The sequence below is a fragment of the Sporothrix brasiliensis genome (assembly GCF_000820605.1).
Source record: "Sporothrix brasiliensis 5110 chromosome Unknown Cont17, whole genome shotgun sequence".
NCBI lineage: Eukaryota > Fungi > Ascomycota > Sordariomycetes > Ophiostomatales > Ophiostomataceae > Sporothrix > Sporothrix brasiliensis.
The window spans coordinates 1,094,714-1,112,459 of NW_024467136.1; the positions used below are offsets into that span (position 1 = coordinate 1,094,714).

At 55.5% G+C, this 17,746-nt stretch overlaps 4 protein-coding genes across 4 annotated transcripts; 2 read left to right on the plus strand and 2 right to left on the minus strand.

The window, feature by feature from the left end:
• Nucleotides 1-486: 486 nt before the first annotated feature.
• SPBR_02759 (phosphomevalonate kinase) lies at nucleotides 487-1,980 on the minus strand (the record flags this gene model as incomplete). The annotated part of the gene is made up of 2 exons (XM_040761062.1): nucleotides 487-1,636; nucleotides 1,709-1,980. 2 exons carry the CDS (start codon nucleotides 1,978-1,980, stop codon nucleotides 487-489), a joined length of 1,422 nt encoding a protein of 473 aa, XP_040620317.1.
• A 3,195-nt stretch (nucleotides 1,981-5,175) lies between these two features.
• SPBR_02218 (pentatricopeptide repeat protein) lies at nucleotides 5,176-8,862 on the plus strand (the record flags this gene model as incomplete). The annotated part of the gene is made up of 1 exon (XM_040760521.1): nucleotides 5,176-8,862. The coding sequence occupies one exon, from the start codon at nucleotides 5,176-5,178 to the stop codon at nucleotides 8,860-8,862; it is 3,687 nt and encodes a 1,228-aa protein (XP_040620318.1).
• Nucleotides 8,863-12,656: 3,794 nt separating this feature from the next.
• SPBR_02827 (pantoate--beta-alanine ligase) lies at nucleotides 12,657-14,012 on the plus strand (the record flags this gene model as incomplete). Its single annotated transcript, XM_040761130.1, has 1 exon — nucleotides 12,657-14,012. One exon carries the CDS (start codon nucleotides 12,657-12,659, stop codon nucleotides 14,010-14,012), a length of 1,356 nt encoding a protein of 451 aa, XP_040620319.1.
• A 247-nt stretch (nucleotides 14,013-14,259) lies between these two features.
• SPBR_02324 (uncharacterized protein) lies at nucleotides 14,260-17,030 on the minus strand (the record flags this gene model as incomplete). Its single annotated transcript, XM_040760627.1, has 2 exons — nucleotides 14,260-14,769; nucleotides 14,847-17,030. The coding sequence occupies 2 exons, from the start codon at nucleotides 17,028-17,030 to the stop codon at nucleotides 14,260-14,262; spliced, it is 2,694 nt and encodes an 897-aa protein (XP_040620320.1).
• Between the last annotated feature and the right edge of the window lie 716 nt (nucleotides 17,031-17,746).

A 17,746-nucleotide genomic window follows, 5' to 3' on the forward strand; every position in this document is an offset into this window, starting at 1 on the left:
GGTCCTGTAAAATGCTTCCAGTGCAGTAATTACAACTATGATTCATAGTGAGTTTTGGGGGCGTTAGGGTGCTAAGCCTCGGTTCCACTTTATGAAAGACTCACACCAAACAGCCAGACTGCAACTCGCCTCGCCGCAAGGCTGTATTACGACGTCGAGAGACACAGAATGGATTATGTGACGACGTCTTCGTTCCTCCACATGCATAAGCCCGATATGCAAGACAAATCACCAGAAGAGGAACAGAATTAATTACCGTGGACGCCCAACTCTCACGCGACTCTATCGACTTTGTAAGGCGACATATATTTCACACTCATTCAGCTTCGTAGCTTCTAGTTATATAAAATGAGTTCAGGTGTTCTTCCCCGACTTTTCTTAATATTTGTGTAATTAATGGCATTTTCTTTTCTTTTCAAAAGAAAATATACCCCTAAGGGGTAGCCCGTAATTGATACTCTCACCTTCACAAGCCACCTCGGCCTCTCACAACGGCTGCAGCCACCCCTCGTAGATGCTCTTGTCTTCCCTCCGCACGCCCTCCATGGCGCCCTTGACGCCCAGAAGGCGCACGCGGCCGCCCGACTCCTTGCTCCACTTCTCCAGGAATGCCTCTAGACGACTCTCGGTCTCCTTGTCGTCCCGCACCAGTAGCGAGACGGCATCGAAGCCGCCCGCGCCGGGTACCACACCACCATAGACGCCGTCCACCTCACTCACTGCGTCCAGCAGCGCCGTCTGGCTCTCCGGCTCAATGGGCACGCCACTCTCTGTGCCCATGGACCGGACCAGCTCGCGGATCGACCGCAAGAGTGCCGGGATCGTATCGTCATCCGTCTTGCCGTCGCGCAGCGCCGTTGCCAGTGCGTCATTGCGTGTTTGCAGCGTATCCCACAGCGTCTTGGACGCTTCTGGAGCGCTGCTGCGCCATGCCAGCACCTTCTTGACCATGCTCACCGTCTGCGAGCCGCAGTCGACATCGCACATGCGCAGGGCCATGCCAGCGGGGAGAGCAACGCTGCCCTTGGCAATTTCGGTGTCCCATCCGGTAACGGGTCCACTGCCATTGCCACTGGCACCAGCACTGGCACCCTTCTTACTAGCAATGACGGTCTGTAGGGCGCCACTAAAACCCGGCTTGCCAGGCTCGGGGATACCCGCGAGCACCGACGGCGAGAAGCGGCGGTACGTGCACGAGCCGTAGACGGCGGCCGCCACATCAAAGCCAGAGCCGACCTTGCCCTGGGCAGCGCAGTGGGCGGCCTGGGCGAGATTGTGGAGCGTCTCACGTCCGGCGTCGGTCGACAAATCAAAGAGGTTGACGGGCAAGTAATGGCTCAAAATCGCAGCGGTCAGCGACGTGACGAGCGCGGCGGACGAGCCCAGGCCGGTCTTGTTGGCGCCCGCGAGCGTCGTTGGGAAGCGGGCGAAGCGGTTGGTTGTGGCAGTGGAAGTGGAGGAGGCGTTGGCGTTGGCGGTCTCGTTGGGCTGCGAGTAGTAGTCGTTGTCGGCAAGAATGGTGAGTCGGCATGAGTTGATCGTGTGCGCCGGGCCCAGGCTGGCGAGGCGACAGACGTAGGTGAGGCCGTACGACAGCGTCGTCTCGACGAACGGGTTCGCGTGTAGTGCCGTGCCACTGTTGAATTAGCGTGCGTTCTGCAGTCAAAACCAAAACCTTCGTTCTTGATGTGTCCCGCGCTCAGCTTACGTCCGGAGCTGCGTGACCTGGATGCCGCCGTCCTGGTCCGCCAAATGGTAGCCATATGTCCACTGTGCTTCGCGGAACTGGGGGCTGTCGACAACAATCTCGTTCAGCTGTACACCAGGGCTCGTCTTGATGGCCTGTGCAATAACGTTGATGCGTGCACTCAGGCCAAAGACGAGGCCCGTGTATGCGCGGTCCAGCACGAGGTAGCCGCCAGCCAGCAGCACCTTGCCTGGTGCTGAGACGGCTGTTGTGTCTGTCGGGCCTGCCGACATTGCGATTCCGCTTTTGCGATGTACTGCTCTTGTATTTTAAGAGGTTTTCAGTGAGTTGGAATCACAATCAATTAAGCGGGGAGGCAGATGGAAAGTCGTTGCCGCCGAAAATGCAGACGAAACGGGCGGGAAAAGGAGCTGGCAATGGAGCTATCCAGCTTTGGAAGCTTGTGCCGGTGGGGAGGGGAAAACGTGCAGACCCATTGGGACTAGATACCCACCAAAAAAGACGGTTGTAAAATGAAGGCTGGTTTTAATGATTAGGTAATCCACGAATCAGACTATGTTCTGTTGGTGACAGCTTTATTGAGGTACTTTTCCCCCGTTGTTACGCTTTGTATCAATATAGTAAGCGTCACAAGAAAACAAGGACCGGCGAGTTCAATAGGTTTTGACTGGCCTTCCAACAGGCGAGATCGTTCAAAGACTGATTGTGTCGTTGACCGTTGCTAACCGATCGTCGAGTCGCGTGCTCACGTGACTAACATTCGGTGGTCAAAGCTGCTTGACATGCTCCAGCCGTTGAACAAGTCAATTTATCGAGTCCATTTCCGGGGAGGTTGGTTTCACTTCTGGGCAGGTCGGTTATTTTTACCACCGATGCCGATGCCATGGAGTCAACGAAGCTCGGACATTTCCTCGCAAACGCAGTTTGTGGCATCGGAGATCGCCCCGTCAAAGTCGGATGCTGCGAACTGCTCGAGTCTCACTAGCAAAAGGCAGGTGGGTCAATGTTTGTGACCTTGAAGTAATGTTGACGACAAGCACTGGGGCTCGTTGTGAACCCGTGGCGCATGTAAGACGGATAGTCACGGCGGTCGATTTGACACAGGACTCGGCGGGTCATTTTCGTGGGGAAGTTGCAACTAAAGTCAATGTCCCGTGTGTCAAATTACCTGTATCAAGGTTGGTACTAGGACTAGGTTTATCAGATGGACGAGGTGTCGAGAGTGTTTGCCAGCATGTCATTCTTGGTTGCTACGAAAAAGAAAAAAAAAGAACACCCTCTACGAATGTACCTATGTACACATTAGACAACTTTTTGGTCTGGGTTGAAAGACACGTTGGATTTACTTTTTATTATTGTTACTGATGTTTTCTTTTAATTTTTTTATGATAATAAGACAACAACAAGAAAAAAAGGTTAATTTAAAATATGACGATTCACAAGGTAAAACTGAATATACAAAATCGAGTGCCTGAAATTTCTCTTCGAGATTAGACATACATATTCCGATGGGCTAAGACGAGTCAATTATCACAACGTCGTATATGACAGCCCTATCGTCATGCCAGTCGTTTGAAAGCCCTGCTCTTGGCTTCGAAGTTGTTCGTTTATATGTGTCTTTCCCTCGCCTGCTTCGCGCGCGAGAGACGACAATGTGATTTCTGGCATCAAAGAAGACATTTCGTGGACAAAATCTACGCAATATCGACTTCGGGGTCTTCAGTTGTCCGTTATCAGATGTTACCAAGTTGTCGCGTAGTACAAATCGGACCTTTCAGAATCCATGGAGACGGAGCTCGGGCAAGAGACTTGGAAAGTCCGAGCTTCAGCTGGACGTAAGACGCGGAGCATTCCCGTCCGTTTCATCAACCTCTATTTCGTACAGAATACTCCTTGCTTGGGAGCGTGGGGAATGATTCCGACTTCTCCCATGAATGCTGGCAGTGCCATTGGCGCCTGCCAGAAAAAGAGTGGACTGCACAAGGCTAAAGCAAGATCGTCCAATCGGCGCTCGTGCCTCAACGAAAGGATCCGGTCTCCTTTTCGTTGTCTTTTCTCCTGCGACTAAGATATGCTAGTGCTGAGGAACGCAACAGCCACCCACACTTTTGCCTTGGCCACCTAGACGTCACCTTTTAGATATTCCATCTCAGCTTCGGGCCTGTCGAAACGCCTTAATACTTCGTATATTTCGCCTTCGCCTGCGAACGCGAAAACCCAACACACCGCCAGGAGTTGGCTTGGTTTCCCCTGGATCGCCCTAAGACCGTCCTTTGCTAGCGGAGCTCACGTGCAGCGCCGGATTTTGACGGTTTTAGGCTCTTTCTCGAAGAAGCAATCTCGAACCCTGGTTCCAGCCGCGTGGTGGCTCCGGTTTCTCTTCGCTCTTGCCTGAAAGTTGTGGGTGCCAATCCTGCCACCATCGCCCCCGAGCCTTCCGTCCATTGTGTTTGGAGGCCACACTCTGTCATATTCGGACGCGCTTTGTACGGCATTATGTCCCCAGGCAGACATATTTGCAGTCGTGGCGCGTCATGGCTTCGTTAGGGTTCTCTTTTCAATGGGGACGTTGAGCGGGATACGTTCTTCGGCTCCTCCTCTTTTCGTACGTCGTAATCGTTGGAGCCCTGCTACGAAGTGGCCCGGTCTTGTTGCTTAGGTGGCTCCTTCCTTGACGAACTCTTCAAGGTCTTCAAAAAGGACAGGAAAGCGCCAGTGCCTTTGCTCGAACCGCTCGCTCGCACTTTCTGTATTCTCCCATTGACCTTCCAATTCAACGTCCAACTCTGGTTTCGCTTGCCATATTTTACGCGTTTCTCGCGCTTTCACTGTGTTGTGGCACGAGTTCTTTCCAGGAAAAGGAAGGAGCAGGCAGCCAGCGCCATCAGGTCTCGTCCTGCTAGCCTGAGAAGGCACAACCCTGGTACATACCCACCCCCGGTATTTATCACATAGGCACGCGGCCGGGACCCACCACTGGAATTTTTCTTTTCCTGCAATTTCTCCCGCCTTCTCTTTTCCATGCTGGGTCGCTCCTGTCCCCAGATAGACGGAAAAAAATAACAAGCTGGGCCCGGGAAAAAGCCGCTATCCCATTTTCTCTGTCTCGACCCAGTCACCGACCTTTGCTTTTGCTTTTCCTCTCTCATTTTTATAATCTTGTCTCTGACTCTCTCCCTTTTCTCCCTCTTGTTTTGCTTCGCTTTTCGACTTTCCAACTCTCTACCAATTCAAACACCCCTTTTAATTCAAAGCGCGTTTGTTTGGCGGCTACATTGCTGTCAAATGAACCTGCATTTGCGCATTCTCCTTTCCCTTCATGTAAGTTGTGAATTCAAAACATCGCCATACCACTTCCTTTCCCAATTCCACCTCTCACCGACTTACCACTTGCCCATGTATTCCGTTTTCCGAGTACTGACATATACCCTCCTCCGAAGTACCCCTCGCCACCTGGCTTCTCCTAAATGCCCACCATCTACTCCTCGCTCTACCAGACCTTTATCCGTCAAGGATTCGCAAAGTCTTTCACACACGGCTACGCCCAGTCTGTCGTCGCCGCCACACACCCCCATGTTCTAAACCCCCAGAACCGGCCGTCGTTTGCGCGGCGAAACTGCAATCGATTCGGACGCATCCAAGCGCTCCAGCTTCAGAGCGCCTTCCACACCCAGACAAGTGGCTCCGACCACAAGCAGCTGAGCCTCAACCATGGCGGCCTAGATGCCTACTTTGAGCACCTGCAAGACCTGCAGGCGCAAGATGAGACCGACAAGGAATGGGTGCAGTTCCAGTTCCAGAACCGCATCGAGTGGAAGCCGTCTGCCGCATCGGTCCTCGACAACGAAGAGGTGTCGGCCAAGGCCGCCGAGGCCGATGTTGATGTCGATGCCGCGGCTGCTGAGGAAGCGTCGGCCGAATTTACTGTTGCGCTTGGTGAAGAGGGAGGCCTCGCCAGCGAGCAGGCTGGGGAACAGGATGTTGCAGCCGCTGCGGATACCGCCTCCGCGGTAGAGGCTGTTGCTGTGGAGGACGTCCTCGCGGACCGTCACTCTGCGGTCGAAGAGGCGGCTCTCGCGCACATTGACGCCGCTCTCGAGAAGGAGATTGAGGCACGGAAGAACCTTGAGGCCCTGGAAGATGGCAAGGTCACTTCTACCTCGCCGGTTGCCGCCGGTGAGGTTGCCAAATCTCGTTCCGTGCCTGTGTCGCGGTCGCGGTCGCCTGTCCGCTCGGTGTCGCCTGTAGTCGACGAGCAGTCGCAGACCTATGCCGATCACCTTGCTACGCTGTCCGAGTCCGGACGCTATACCGAGATTCCGGCTGTGTTTGAGGCCATGCTGGTTGCCGGTGTTCAGCCCATTGCCAGCGCCTACAATGCGCTGCTGATGGCTGCTATTCACTTGCCCATTGACCGCATGGAGGTCATTTCCAAGGCCCTGGATGTGTACACCGACATGATTCGCCGCAAGGTCCTGCCGGATAGTGACACCTTCAACATTCTTGTCGGCCTGCTTGCTTCGCGCTCGCTCGAGCTAGCTGCTAAGAAGACGTTGCTCGAAGAGAAGCGCCTTCGCTATGGCGGCATGGACGAGCCTGGCAAGTTCATGTTTGCGTCCCACGAACTAGAGCATGCCATCGCTGCGGAGGAGGACCGTCTTGACTACGCCATCAAGCTGTTTGAGAACTCCGTTGCAGCCCAGAAGGCCGCGTACTCCTCTGAGACCTATCACCAGCTGATCTCGGCCTGCGCCCAGTCTGGTCGCCTCTCCGACATGCTGCAGCTCTTTGGCCACATGGAGGCGAATAAGATTGCTCCCTTTGCTGCCACCTTCCCAGCTATGATCACTGCGTTCGCAAACGCCGGCGACCTGATCAGCGCCGTCGAGTGCTACGAGGAGTATCGCAACTTGGCTATTGCAAACGATGCTGGCGAGCCCAGCCTTCTCGACCGTCTCGACACGCAGGTCTACGCTGCTGTCATCAACGCATACATCACCTGCGATAAGATGCCTGGTGCCATGAAGTTTTTCGACAAGATTAATGAACAGTACGGTGTTCGCGCCGCCAACATGAAGGACGCTCTTATCAACGATGGCTTCGTTCAGGGCTTCACCAGCCGCGGTAACTACGCAACCGCTTTGGAGTGGGTGCAGAACGTTGACAAGGCTACCCAGGCTCAGTCTCTGGGTAAGATTGCAACCGTCGCTGCCGACAACGGCCACAAGGACCTGGCTGTTGCCGCTTTCGATGCTCTGACCAACGCGTTCCCGTCTGCACTGTCTAGCATGACCGGACCTACGACCGCTCTGCTGGCTCTACACGTCCGTGCAGGTGATGTTGCCGCTGCCTCCAAGTACTGGCACATTCTGCGCAACCCTCTCGTTGAGGTCTCTTCGTCCTTTATCGAGCCCACAGCCATGTACGCTGTTGCCATGATTGGCTCGGGTCAGGTTGCCGAGGCCCTGGTTGAGTCTGATATTATGTTCGACCGCATCCGCCAATCGGCTGAGGCGAGGACCCACGCTGCCATCGTCGATGAGATTGAGGAAGGTGTCGCGTTCATCAACCGCTTCATGCAGGCTCGTGGTGTGACGGATCCCCGTGAGGATGCCTCTTCGGCCGCGTCGTTTGTTCCGCCTGCTTCGTCCTTTGTTTCGTCTCCGTTCCCGTCCACGCCCACGGTTTCAAGCTTCGACGAGACCAGCAACTTCGACCCGTATGCGCACAACACCGATTACAAGGGCTCGTCCCTGATTTCGGACGACCTGGAAGGGTCCCACGGCCGCAAGGGTCCCAAGCTGAACGAGGCGCTCAACCGGTTCCGCAACATGCGCCGTGCTGGCCGCCACCCTCGGTACATCACCTACGCCAAGCTGATCTCGGCCGCGTCGCGGGAGAACAAGATGGACCTCTGCCATAACATTCTTGCCATGGCTCGCGCTGATGTGCCCCTTTTGCCGCAGTACGCTGTCGTCCGCTACGGCTGGTCTTCGATCCTGGATGCCATGATTGGCGCCAGCCTGTCTGTGGGCAACCGTACCTTGGCCGAGCAGTACCACCAGGAGCTGCTGAGCTTCGGCTCTGCACCGTCTGCCAATACCTTCGGTCTGTACATCACCACGCTCAAGGAGTCCACCAAGACGTTTGATGAGGCTTCCGAGGCGGTCAAGATCTTCCACCGCGCCAAGGCCGAGGGTGTCGAGCCCAGCTCGTTCCTTTACAACGCTCTGATTGGCAAGCTCGGCAAGGCGCGTCGCATCGACGACTGTCTGTTCTACTTTGCAGAGATGCGCGCCCTGTCCATTAAGCCCACGTCGGTCACTTACGGAACGATTGTCAACGCTCTGTGCCGTGTGTCGGACGACAAGTTTGCCGAGGAACTGTTTGATGAGATGGAGGCGATGCCCAACTACAAGGCCCGCCCTGCCCCGTACAACAGCATGATGCAGTTCTTCCTGACGACCAAGCGTGACAAGGCCAAGGTGCTTGCCTACTACGAGCGCATGCTCGCCCGTGGCATCGCCCCGACCTCGCACACATACAAGCTGCTCGTCGACACTCACGCCACCCTCGAGCCCGTCAACATGACGGCGGCTGAGGCGGTCCTAGACCGCATTCGCGCCGCCGGCCAGACCCCGGAGGCCGTTCACTATGCATCGCTCATCCACGCTCGCGGCTGCAATATGCACGACATGGAAGGCGCCCGCCGCATCTTCGACTCGGTTATGAAGGACAAGTCGGTTTCGGCCAATGCCTGTCTGTTCCAGGCCTTGTTCGAGGCCATGGTGGCGAACCACCAGGTTGCCGATACGGAGCCCATCCTGGCCATGATGCGTGAGCGCCGCATTGACATCACGCCCTATATTGCCAACACCCTGATCCACGGCTGGGCTGCTGAGAAGGACATCGCAAAGGCCGTCTCGATCTACTCGTCTGTTGGTCGCGAGCGTCGCGAACCGAGCACCTACGAGGCCATGACCCGCGCATTCCTCGCTGTTGAGGAGCGCGACAAGGCCCAGGGTGTCGTTTCGGAGATGCTCCATCGCGGCTACCCGAGCGCTGTCGTCAACAAGGTGCTTGAGCTCCTTGGTGGCGGTGCCGGTCATGCCGACGAGGCCGCCGCTACCGTCGCTGCGCCGGTCGCCGCATAATTTTCTTACCATCTTTCATTTTGATTTATCGTTTCTATTTGTCTTTTGTCGCACAGCGTTGATTTCATGCGGCGTTCTTTCGGGCCGGGCACGGAACGCAGGGAAAAAGGGCAACAGCCGGAGCGTTCAAAACAATATTGTTTTATTTTTGAGCCACACTTCGGTTCTTGGCTCTCTTCTCATTTCTTATTTTTTTGGGCACCGGCTTGCTCTTTTCTTCCTTTTTTTGATTGCGTGATGAATTTGGGGGTCACCTTTCTTCCCCCATTTCTCTTTTCATGATTCTCTTCTAACATTGCCCCCCTTTATCTTACTTCAATCATGAACCCGGCACGGATTTACGGAAGGGCAGTTTTATCTGCGGCGTTTATCTTTGCTGTTGGTTTTCTCGGCGTACGGTTTTTTATTCTGTACTATTACCCACATTTGGTTTGCTTTTGATTTTTACGGCGCAAAAAAGGGGTAATATTTTAGTATATTACAAAGGGGGAGGACACCAAAGACCTCCTACCCCCGAACGGCTTGGAACGGCGTTTTCAACTGCCACACAACTTAGAACCAACTCAACTCTACCAATATATACCTTACACCTTCGCGTGTACCAAAAATCAAGGTCTAATAATACTATGTAATGTGACGTGAATGAAAGGACAATAGCAAAAGGCGTCGTAGAATATGTAATAACGGGCCGATCGCGTATTTTGGAATCGTCTTTGTCATTTCTTCACGTTGTGCATGAAAGTGCCTCGGGGTTTGAACGTTCATAAATACGAGAACCTGGGAGCTGACGAGACGTGCTGTGTAGTCACTGTTTACAACTGCTGCTGTGTTAGGCTTTCCCGCAGGAATGGTGTCTCATTGGAGCCGGCGGCCAACCCACCACCAGCCGTTCCCAAAACTATCCAAGTGAGATAGTTGGAGGGGCTGCCTCTTCTTTTGGGGTGCAAACGTTTCTGTTTCTTCCCATGCAGCATAGTAGTCGTATGTTCCCAGTTAATAATAGTAGGTTATGTCTTGACTTTGGCTTGTGTATGAACGGTTGAATCAAATGATTTCTCCTGCCTGTCTTCCCCAATCGAAGAACAAAGTACAACGCACCCCCTCTGGCACATTGAAGGAGAATCAAGCGTGAGGAGAAGGCATACAACAAATGTAAAGTCCCTTTTTGGACTTCCTTAGGCAGAAGATTTCATCACAATCACAATGCGATGCGGGGCTAAGGCAGGGATAATGGCCAGAATATGTTCCTCCTGCAGTGACTGGCCTCGAAGGAAGCCTCGATGACCCTGGCAAAGTGGGGGGATTGGAAGCAATGCAACGGATTCGTCGAAAAAAGGACTCAAGGGTTCCACCGTGACCGGGAATTTGAAAATAAGAGCAGGGGGTACCAGACCACTGGGTCGTGACCCAAGTTCAAGAGGGGTGGACGGCCCGATCCTGTCAAATACTCACAATTGTCCCCAGCCGATAAAACCGCAAGTCGTTGACGGGACTTGTATCTAAATTCTGTACCTACTGGGGTTTCTACCTGTCATGTTGAAGCTCTAGGCGGCCTTTTTTTATGGCGAGAATATGGAATACAGGAAATCAAAGCACGATAAGACAATGGGGAGTTTGTCAATGTATTTGCACAGTTGAGGGGTCGTAAGCCCAATTGCCGTGCCACACCACGCCATGCAGCACTGACCCGACAGACTGGGAAGCTATAGCTGAAAAGGGAACTACTATGAAATATAGAAAAGTGGATTTGCCGAAGCTCGACATAATTCGTCGCTGACGCCTGGCGGTGAAGCTGAACCAACAGCCAAACGGCCAAGAGTTTCCGCGTATACCGCTACCCCTAACCACCCTTGCATTTCCGTCCGCCTTTCCCCTCTTCCTGCTTCCTCATATCCTCGATCAAAGCCGTTGTGGCGCGAGCATCCGCCGCAATCTCGTCTGGCATCCTCGGAGGGCGATGGATGCACTGAAACAGGTTTTCCTTAAAGTCCAAAGCAACAAGTTAGAACATGCCGATTAAACAGAAATGGGGGTATGGAAGGAAACTTGGGCAATAAAAAATCAGTCAAAGATTTAGAACAGGAGTGGCACGAACAGGTACCAAGCAGAGAGAACCACTGGTCCAGCCGCCGGCATTCAGAACCAAGGCATCAATGTTTCCGGAATCCACAGGCATCATAGTGGGAGAACAGATTTCGACCCGCTTCATATTGTCGAGGAAGCAAGGCCGCTAGGAACGGCCAGTAATTTAAAAATAAACGGTATGAGAATAGGGCTTAAGATAGAGAGTTGGCGATGTGGGGGATAAACGTTGAAGCTAGTGAAGATGATCCAGAAGATGGCAGAAGAATAAAAAATAAAAAGGATCAGTCTTTTAAATGGAAGGGACCAGCGGCCTTTATAAAGCTGTTTGCAAAATCTGACTTGCAGCATCTCTTCCTCGCTTGCGTCTTGGGATCAACACTGAGCATGTAGGCAAGGCATGGTGGGTGGTAGTTGGAGACATGCACCGTTGTTGAGGTGCGCCCTGGTCGGCATACTGATAATATGGATAGTGTTTTATGGTTTTGGCCGCAAGAAGTCAGCGCACGGTTTTATAAGCCACATAGTTACAAGGGATGGATTGTAGATTTCCTAGCCGCGGTCCCTCTCACGCAGCATACCAGCTTAACTGCGAAACGTGAAAAGTGCAAAACTGGACGACCAATGCGCCGCCTTGTTCCCTACTATCCGTACTCTCTTCATAGGTGAATTTCCGTACAAAGCGATACTATTCGAGTTGGGAGCTTGAATCCTATTTCATGTTGAGTTCTCTTTTCCGTACATTTTTGCACAATTTGTGCCATATGTGCCTACCTTGTGGACGCGAAATGTGCCCCCCTGCAGGCACAATGTGTGCCTTTTGTGCCATCCTTTCTGACCTACCATTTTGGTGCCACATGACGCCTGAGGTCCAGCATAATCTATTTCATTTTCCCACTGCCTATTATTTCCATCACCCTGTTGTCATATTCTCCTGTCCCTAAAGACAATTGCGTAAGTGGCTGGGTGGAGACCATATGCACACCACTGGAGGATGTCGATTGCAAGGGCCCAAATAGATTGGCCAGGAAGAAGGGTAAACAAAAACTGACTCCAAATACGTCTTTTATTTTATCTTTCCCTCAATCCTCGCGGTCTGTGTATAGCCGACGTTTTATTTCAGTCATCCCTAATCTTGTCGTCGTCGTTCCCGTCTGACAACAGGTGCCCATGCCCTTGTATGTCGTACGACGTTCGTAGACGTTTGTATGTGGACCGTTCCGTGCCTTTGGTGCCGTCTTAGGGTAATGTAGTCTGGGGAATAGAGCGCCCCAGCCCAAAATTGTCCTCTAGCATACACGTGACACTTAGTTTACTGACTAAGCCTCATGCACTAGTCCGCAATCGGCAAGTACCTCTGTCGAAGACGTCCTACATCTACGCTGTAAGATTCAGAATGTTCAATTTTCGGCTTCATTTCTGGCTGAAAATTTTATCCTCGGATGTGCCCCTCTCCCTCCCATTTACATTTTTTTTGTGCCTCGGCAGTACCTTTGCTCTTTTTTCTTCTCACAACTTTAATTGAGCTGTCGAGCAGGTTTCAACAGACCGTGAAAAGATAAAAAAGGGTGACACCAAACAAGCCCCTTGAGGTAGCTGTGGCCTTGAATAACACACGCAGACGATACCGACACACACTCTTCCATTATAATTAATTTTATTGTTTTTATTATTACTATCATTTTGGCCACAAGTCAGAAAGGTGTTCAGCCATGTTCCGCAGCGGCGTGACCACGGCAGCGAGGGCCGCCACGAGAAGCGCACCACCGATCGTTGACGGGATGGCAGTTTCCGTCGTGGGACGTGGTATGGCAACCCGGAAAAGCGGCACGTGGGGCCTGACAACGACGCCTACCAGGATACAAAACGCGGCGACAATAGCGGGTACAGCGGGAAAAGCCACTCGCAGGTTCCACGCCACTCCCACCCATAGCACAGCGGCTGCAGCCCCGCCAGCGCCAGCACCGGCGACAAGTCCAGCCGACGATGGCCAGGACACCATCCCCGGCACCTCCATCCGTGTCTTCCGCACCGTCGCCGGCCTCCGCGCCTGGCGCCGCCAGCAGCTCCTGGCCGGCCGCTCGGTCGGTCTCGTGCCCACCATGGGCGCCCTGCACGAGGGCCACTTGGACCTGGTCCGCGCAGCCGCCCGCGACAGCGACGCTGTCGTCGTGACCATCTACGTCAACCCGACCCAGTTTGGTGTCCACGAAGACCTGGGCAGCTACCCGCGCACCTGGGAAGCGGACTGCCGGGCGCTCGCGGGTCTTCAGGCGACCTTTCAGCAAGGCACCAGCACCAGCACCAGCAGAGGAAAGATCGAGGCCGTGTTCGCGCCCACGACGGCCGAAATGTACCCGTCCGGGCCCCCCAGCCAGGAGATCAACGGTCCCGGCAGCTTTGTCACCATTACGCCTGTGGGCACGGTCCTCGAGGGCGCGAGCCGCCCGACCTTCTTCCGCGGCGTGGCCACGGTGTGCATGAAGCTATTTCACATCGTGCAGCCGGAGACGGCCTACTTTGGCCAAAAGGACGTGCAGCAGACGGTCGTGCTGCGCCGCATGGTGCGCGACTTTGCCATTCCCCTGACCCTGGTCGTGGGGCCCACGGTGCGCGAGCCGCCCGACGGCCTGGCGCTGAGCTCGCGCAATGTGTATCTGGGTACGCGGCGGCGGGCCGTGGCCAACGTGCTGCGGCGGTCGCTGCTGGCGGCCGAGGCGGCGGCGGCCACCGCCGCCACCAACACCGGTGGCCCGCGCCTGACCCACGACCAGATTCTGGCCGCCGCGCACCGCGTAGCCGACGAGACGCTGGCAGCGCAGAAGCAGCTGCCGCCCCACGAGCGTGCCCTGTTTGAGATTGACTACCTGTCGCTGTCCGACGCGGACACGATGGAAGAGCTGGCCGCCGACCAGCGCATCGACCCGACACGGGGCGCCATTCTGAGTGGTGCGGTGCGCATGTTGCCCGTGGAGGATCCACAGCCCGGCGAGGACCTCGGCCACAGTGGCGGACCGTTGGTGCGGCTGATTGACAACATCATCATCCAGCCGACAGAAGAGCAGTAAGGGTCAGTTTGGAGTGAGAGGGTACCATCGTTGGATCAGACCTTAAACTTGCACACAATACAGCGAGCATATGGACAGTAGCATTTTGTATTTGCTTATATAAAACAGATAATTTACAACCATGAGATATGTACACAAAAATATTACTAGTACCAAGAGCTACGGTAGCCGAATGGTGATGCACGAGCAGGTGGCACCCGGACGACCACCGCCTTTCCCTATGTTCACGCTCTCTTCTACTATCTTTTCATATCCGCGCTGGTGGCGGCGTCTGTCGGTCGAGTGTCCGCCGCCGCCGCCGGCCTTTGCCCTTGCCGGTCCCGTCGCTTTCGCTGCCGCTGTCGCTGGCCGCGCTGGTTGTACTGCTTGTGCCAGCGGGACTGGCGACACTTGTGTTTCCCGCCTTGACAGCCTCGTCAAAGAGGCGGGCGCCGACATTGTCCGCGAGTGCCAGCACGCGCGTGCTGACCGTAGCGCCATCGCGCCGGTTTTTTCCCTCCCGGCGGCTGGCGGCGATCTTGTCTGTGAAGGCCCAGAGCCTGCCCTCGGGGCGCAGTTCGCCGCTGGCCGGGTCCCGCGGTGTGCGCCATTCCGGGTCGAGCTGCAGACGCGGTTGAGACGCTTTGGGGTCGTCCTTGGAGCGGACAACCCGGATAATGCCTTCTTCCTGGAAGCGCTGGTAGGCGTTTTTGAGCGTCTCCTTGTTGACAGCCTCAAAATACGAGAGGTCGCCCTGGTGGTACAGGGTTTTGCCGAGCTGGATCGTTAGTCCGTGCAAAGTATATATCAACGGAGAGGGAACAGGTGAGGGAAACAAGGGATAGGGTCACGTACGAATTGCGCAGAGTTTTGCGCTTTGGACACGTCGATCCAGACGTCGTCCGTGACGCTGGCTGGCGGTGTCAAGCCCATGAGGGACACAGCGGCGAGCCAGCTGGCCTCGATGAAGGGCCAGATCAGGAAACAGTAAAAATCAAAGCTCTCTCGGCCCGAGGTGCGCTCGAGATCCGACAAGCCGACTTTGACAATCTTGCCCGGCGCGCCGTCTGCAGCCGCAGGCTCACGCTCCAGGTGCAGCATGCCGTCGGCCTCGAGGCCCCGCAGCGTGCGGTCCAGATTGGCCTCCAGGCCCTCGCTAGCAAAGATAAACTCACCGCGGAAGAGGGTCGATAGGAACATGACCTGGTCGTACAAGGCCTCGTACGGAATGTCCTGGTTCGAAGGCCCGCCACCCTGCTTGATACGCGTGTACATGGCGGCGCTGACGAGGGCCTCGGAGATGAAGAGATGGATGGTCATGTTGCGGTAAAAGGAGAGCTGGAAGCGGTCGACGGCGTAGTAGACGGGCTCGGCGAGGCCGCCTATTTCGCCTACCAGATCCTTGCCGAGGACCTCCAGAGCGCGGTCGATAATGTCGGGCAGCGAGGCCGAGTGGAAGTGGGCGACGCGGCCACCTTTGGCGCGGATGCGCGTCGTCAGCCACTGGACGCGGCGGATTAGCTCGGACTTGCCAACGCCACGGCCACGAAGAGTCAGCAGCACAGTTCCGATCAGCGCAGTCGGCATCACAACAGACACGTCGTTGATGTCAGCCAGGACCTTGTAGCCAAGCGTGCGCAGCAGCTTTTGCCGTACAGCCGGGTCCAAGGGCGGCGCAGAGGGGTTGGGTGGTGGTGTGCTCGCCGACGCATCGGATGCAGCTGTCTCTTTGAGACCTGGGCCCGTTGCAGACTTGGTCGTGGACTTGGTGCGGGACGAACGGCGGCCGCCTCGTGGTTGAGCAGGCGTGGGCCGTGGTGCCGATGGCTGGCCTGTGAGGCGGACGAGCTGCTCGTCAATAAAGCTGCGCAGGCTCCAGGGTTCGTGGAAGCGCACGTCGACGCGGCCGAGCTTGAGCGACAGCACGGACGAGCCACCCGTCAGGAAATCGGACAAGTTCTCGGCCTTCTTTGGTTGGCCCAGAAGTTCGGTGACATAGCCCTCGGTCTCAATGACCTTGTCGTACTGCGTGCTGACGGGGATGATGATGGTATCGTCGACACGGCCCGACAGCAGACTGTCCAGAATGAAGCCCAAAATACCAAACTTGGGCGACAGGAGCTTGCCGGTGCGCGAGCGACCGCCTTCGATGAAGCACTCGAGGTTGAAGCCGCCCTGCAGCATCGTGTCAACGTACGTCTGCACGAGCGTCGTGTACAGCATGTCGTCGCCAAAGGAGCGGCGAATGTACATGGCGCCGGCGTGCTGCAGAAAGCTGCCGACCAGCGGGAAGTTGAGGTTGTCGCCGGCCACGACAACGGGCATCGCAATGCCGAGGCGGTAGCAAATCAGCTGCAGGCCGACGTAGTCCACGTGTGAGCGGTGGCAGGGCAAAAAGACAATGCTCTGCTTGGCGTGCTGGGCGCGCTCGGCGACCTTGCGCAGCATAACAACGTCCTCGCTGGCGACGTGGATGCCCTGGTGGTAGGCGCGCGTGAGGAGCTGCGTGACAAGGTAGTAGGCGCCGCGGATAAAGGTCTTGCTCTCAAACTTGCAGATCATCCTGTCGGTCCACTGCTCGGCGAGGTCGGCGAGCCACGAGGCGATCTGGACGCGGCGGCGCGTGCGTTTCTGGCTGTAGTCGGGCGCATCGGGAGCAGGCAGCCATCCGGCGCGTTCTTCGCGGGCGACCTCGAGCTCAGCCATTTCGGCGATGCGGCGGCGCAGCAGCGGGGCGGACAGCACGGCCGTCTTCATGTTCTCGGAGAAGCCCGAGTAGAAAATGGGCTGGCCGATGACATTGTCGTAGGCGCGCCAGCCGGTGCCCGAGACGTAGAGCGACACCTGGCGCAGGAACTGCAGGGGTTCGGCGCGGAAGCTGTGCATGGGCTTCATAAGGGCCTCCTCGCGGGTGTCGTCCTTGTCGAGGGCGGTGCGGGTGGGCAGTTCGACGCCGCTGGGCTGAAAGGAGATTTTGTCGCCCAGGATCTTGATGTCCGGCGCCTCGTTGCGCGAGGGATTGTCGTCGGGTTCGGACATGGTGATGATGCCGAGGCAACGACTACGGCGTGTAGAGGAGCGAGAAGACGTATGAACAGAAGAAATTGTAGAAAGGCGACGAGAGGAGAAGGCCTACAGCGAGGTAATGTGACGACCAAAGGGATGAGAAGAGGAAACGAGAGATGGGGTGACAGGAGAGACGAAAGGAGGACAAAAGAAAGGACTACCGTCTTGGAACAACCATCACATTGACAATGCCTGGTTGTTAAAGTGCAGGACGCAAAGGTGCGGAGAAGAATCCATGCGGCCCGCAAGAATCTGCTTTGTCGGTAGCGGAATCAAGAAGGCAAATCAGGAGTATCGCGGGCATGTGGAGAGAGGAAGACACAACAATGGAGGTGGGCGTGGAGGAGATGTGGGAGGTCATGTGGAGTGCGTTAGCCGGTGCGGTGGAGGAAAGAGCTAACAAGGCCAATCGAGGAAAGAGCAGCGAGCAACAAGGGGAAAGCGGAAGGAGGGATCGAGAAGGCGGTGCGCTACTACCGAGGCCTAGTGCCCAATAGCTGGGCGGCTTTCAGGTGACTCGGCTTCGCTCTGCCAGGCTTTCCCAGTAGCGCAAAGTACCAATGCAAGAAAAGTCCCGGGACCAACAGAGGAGTGCGTGTGTTGGCGAGGCTGGAACTGCACGACTGGATTGCAGCATGTGTTTGCAATGTGCAAGGTCCAATTGAATACTAGCTGGAATATTTTGCGTA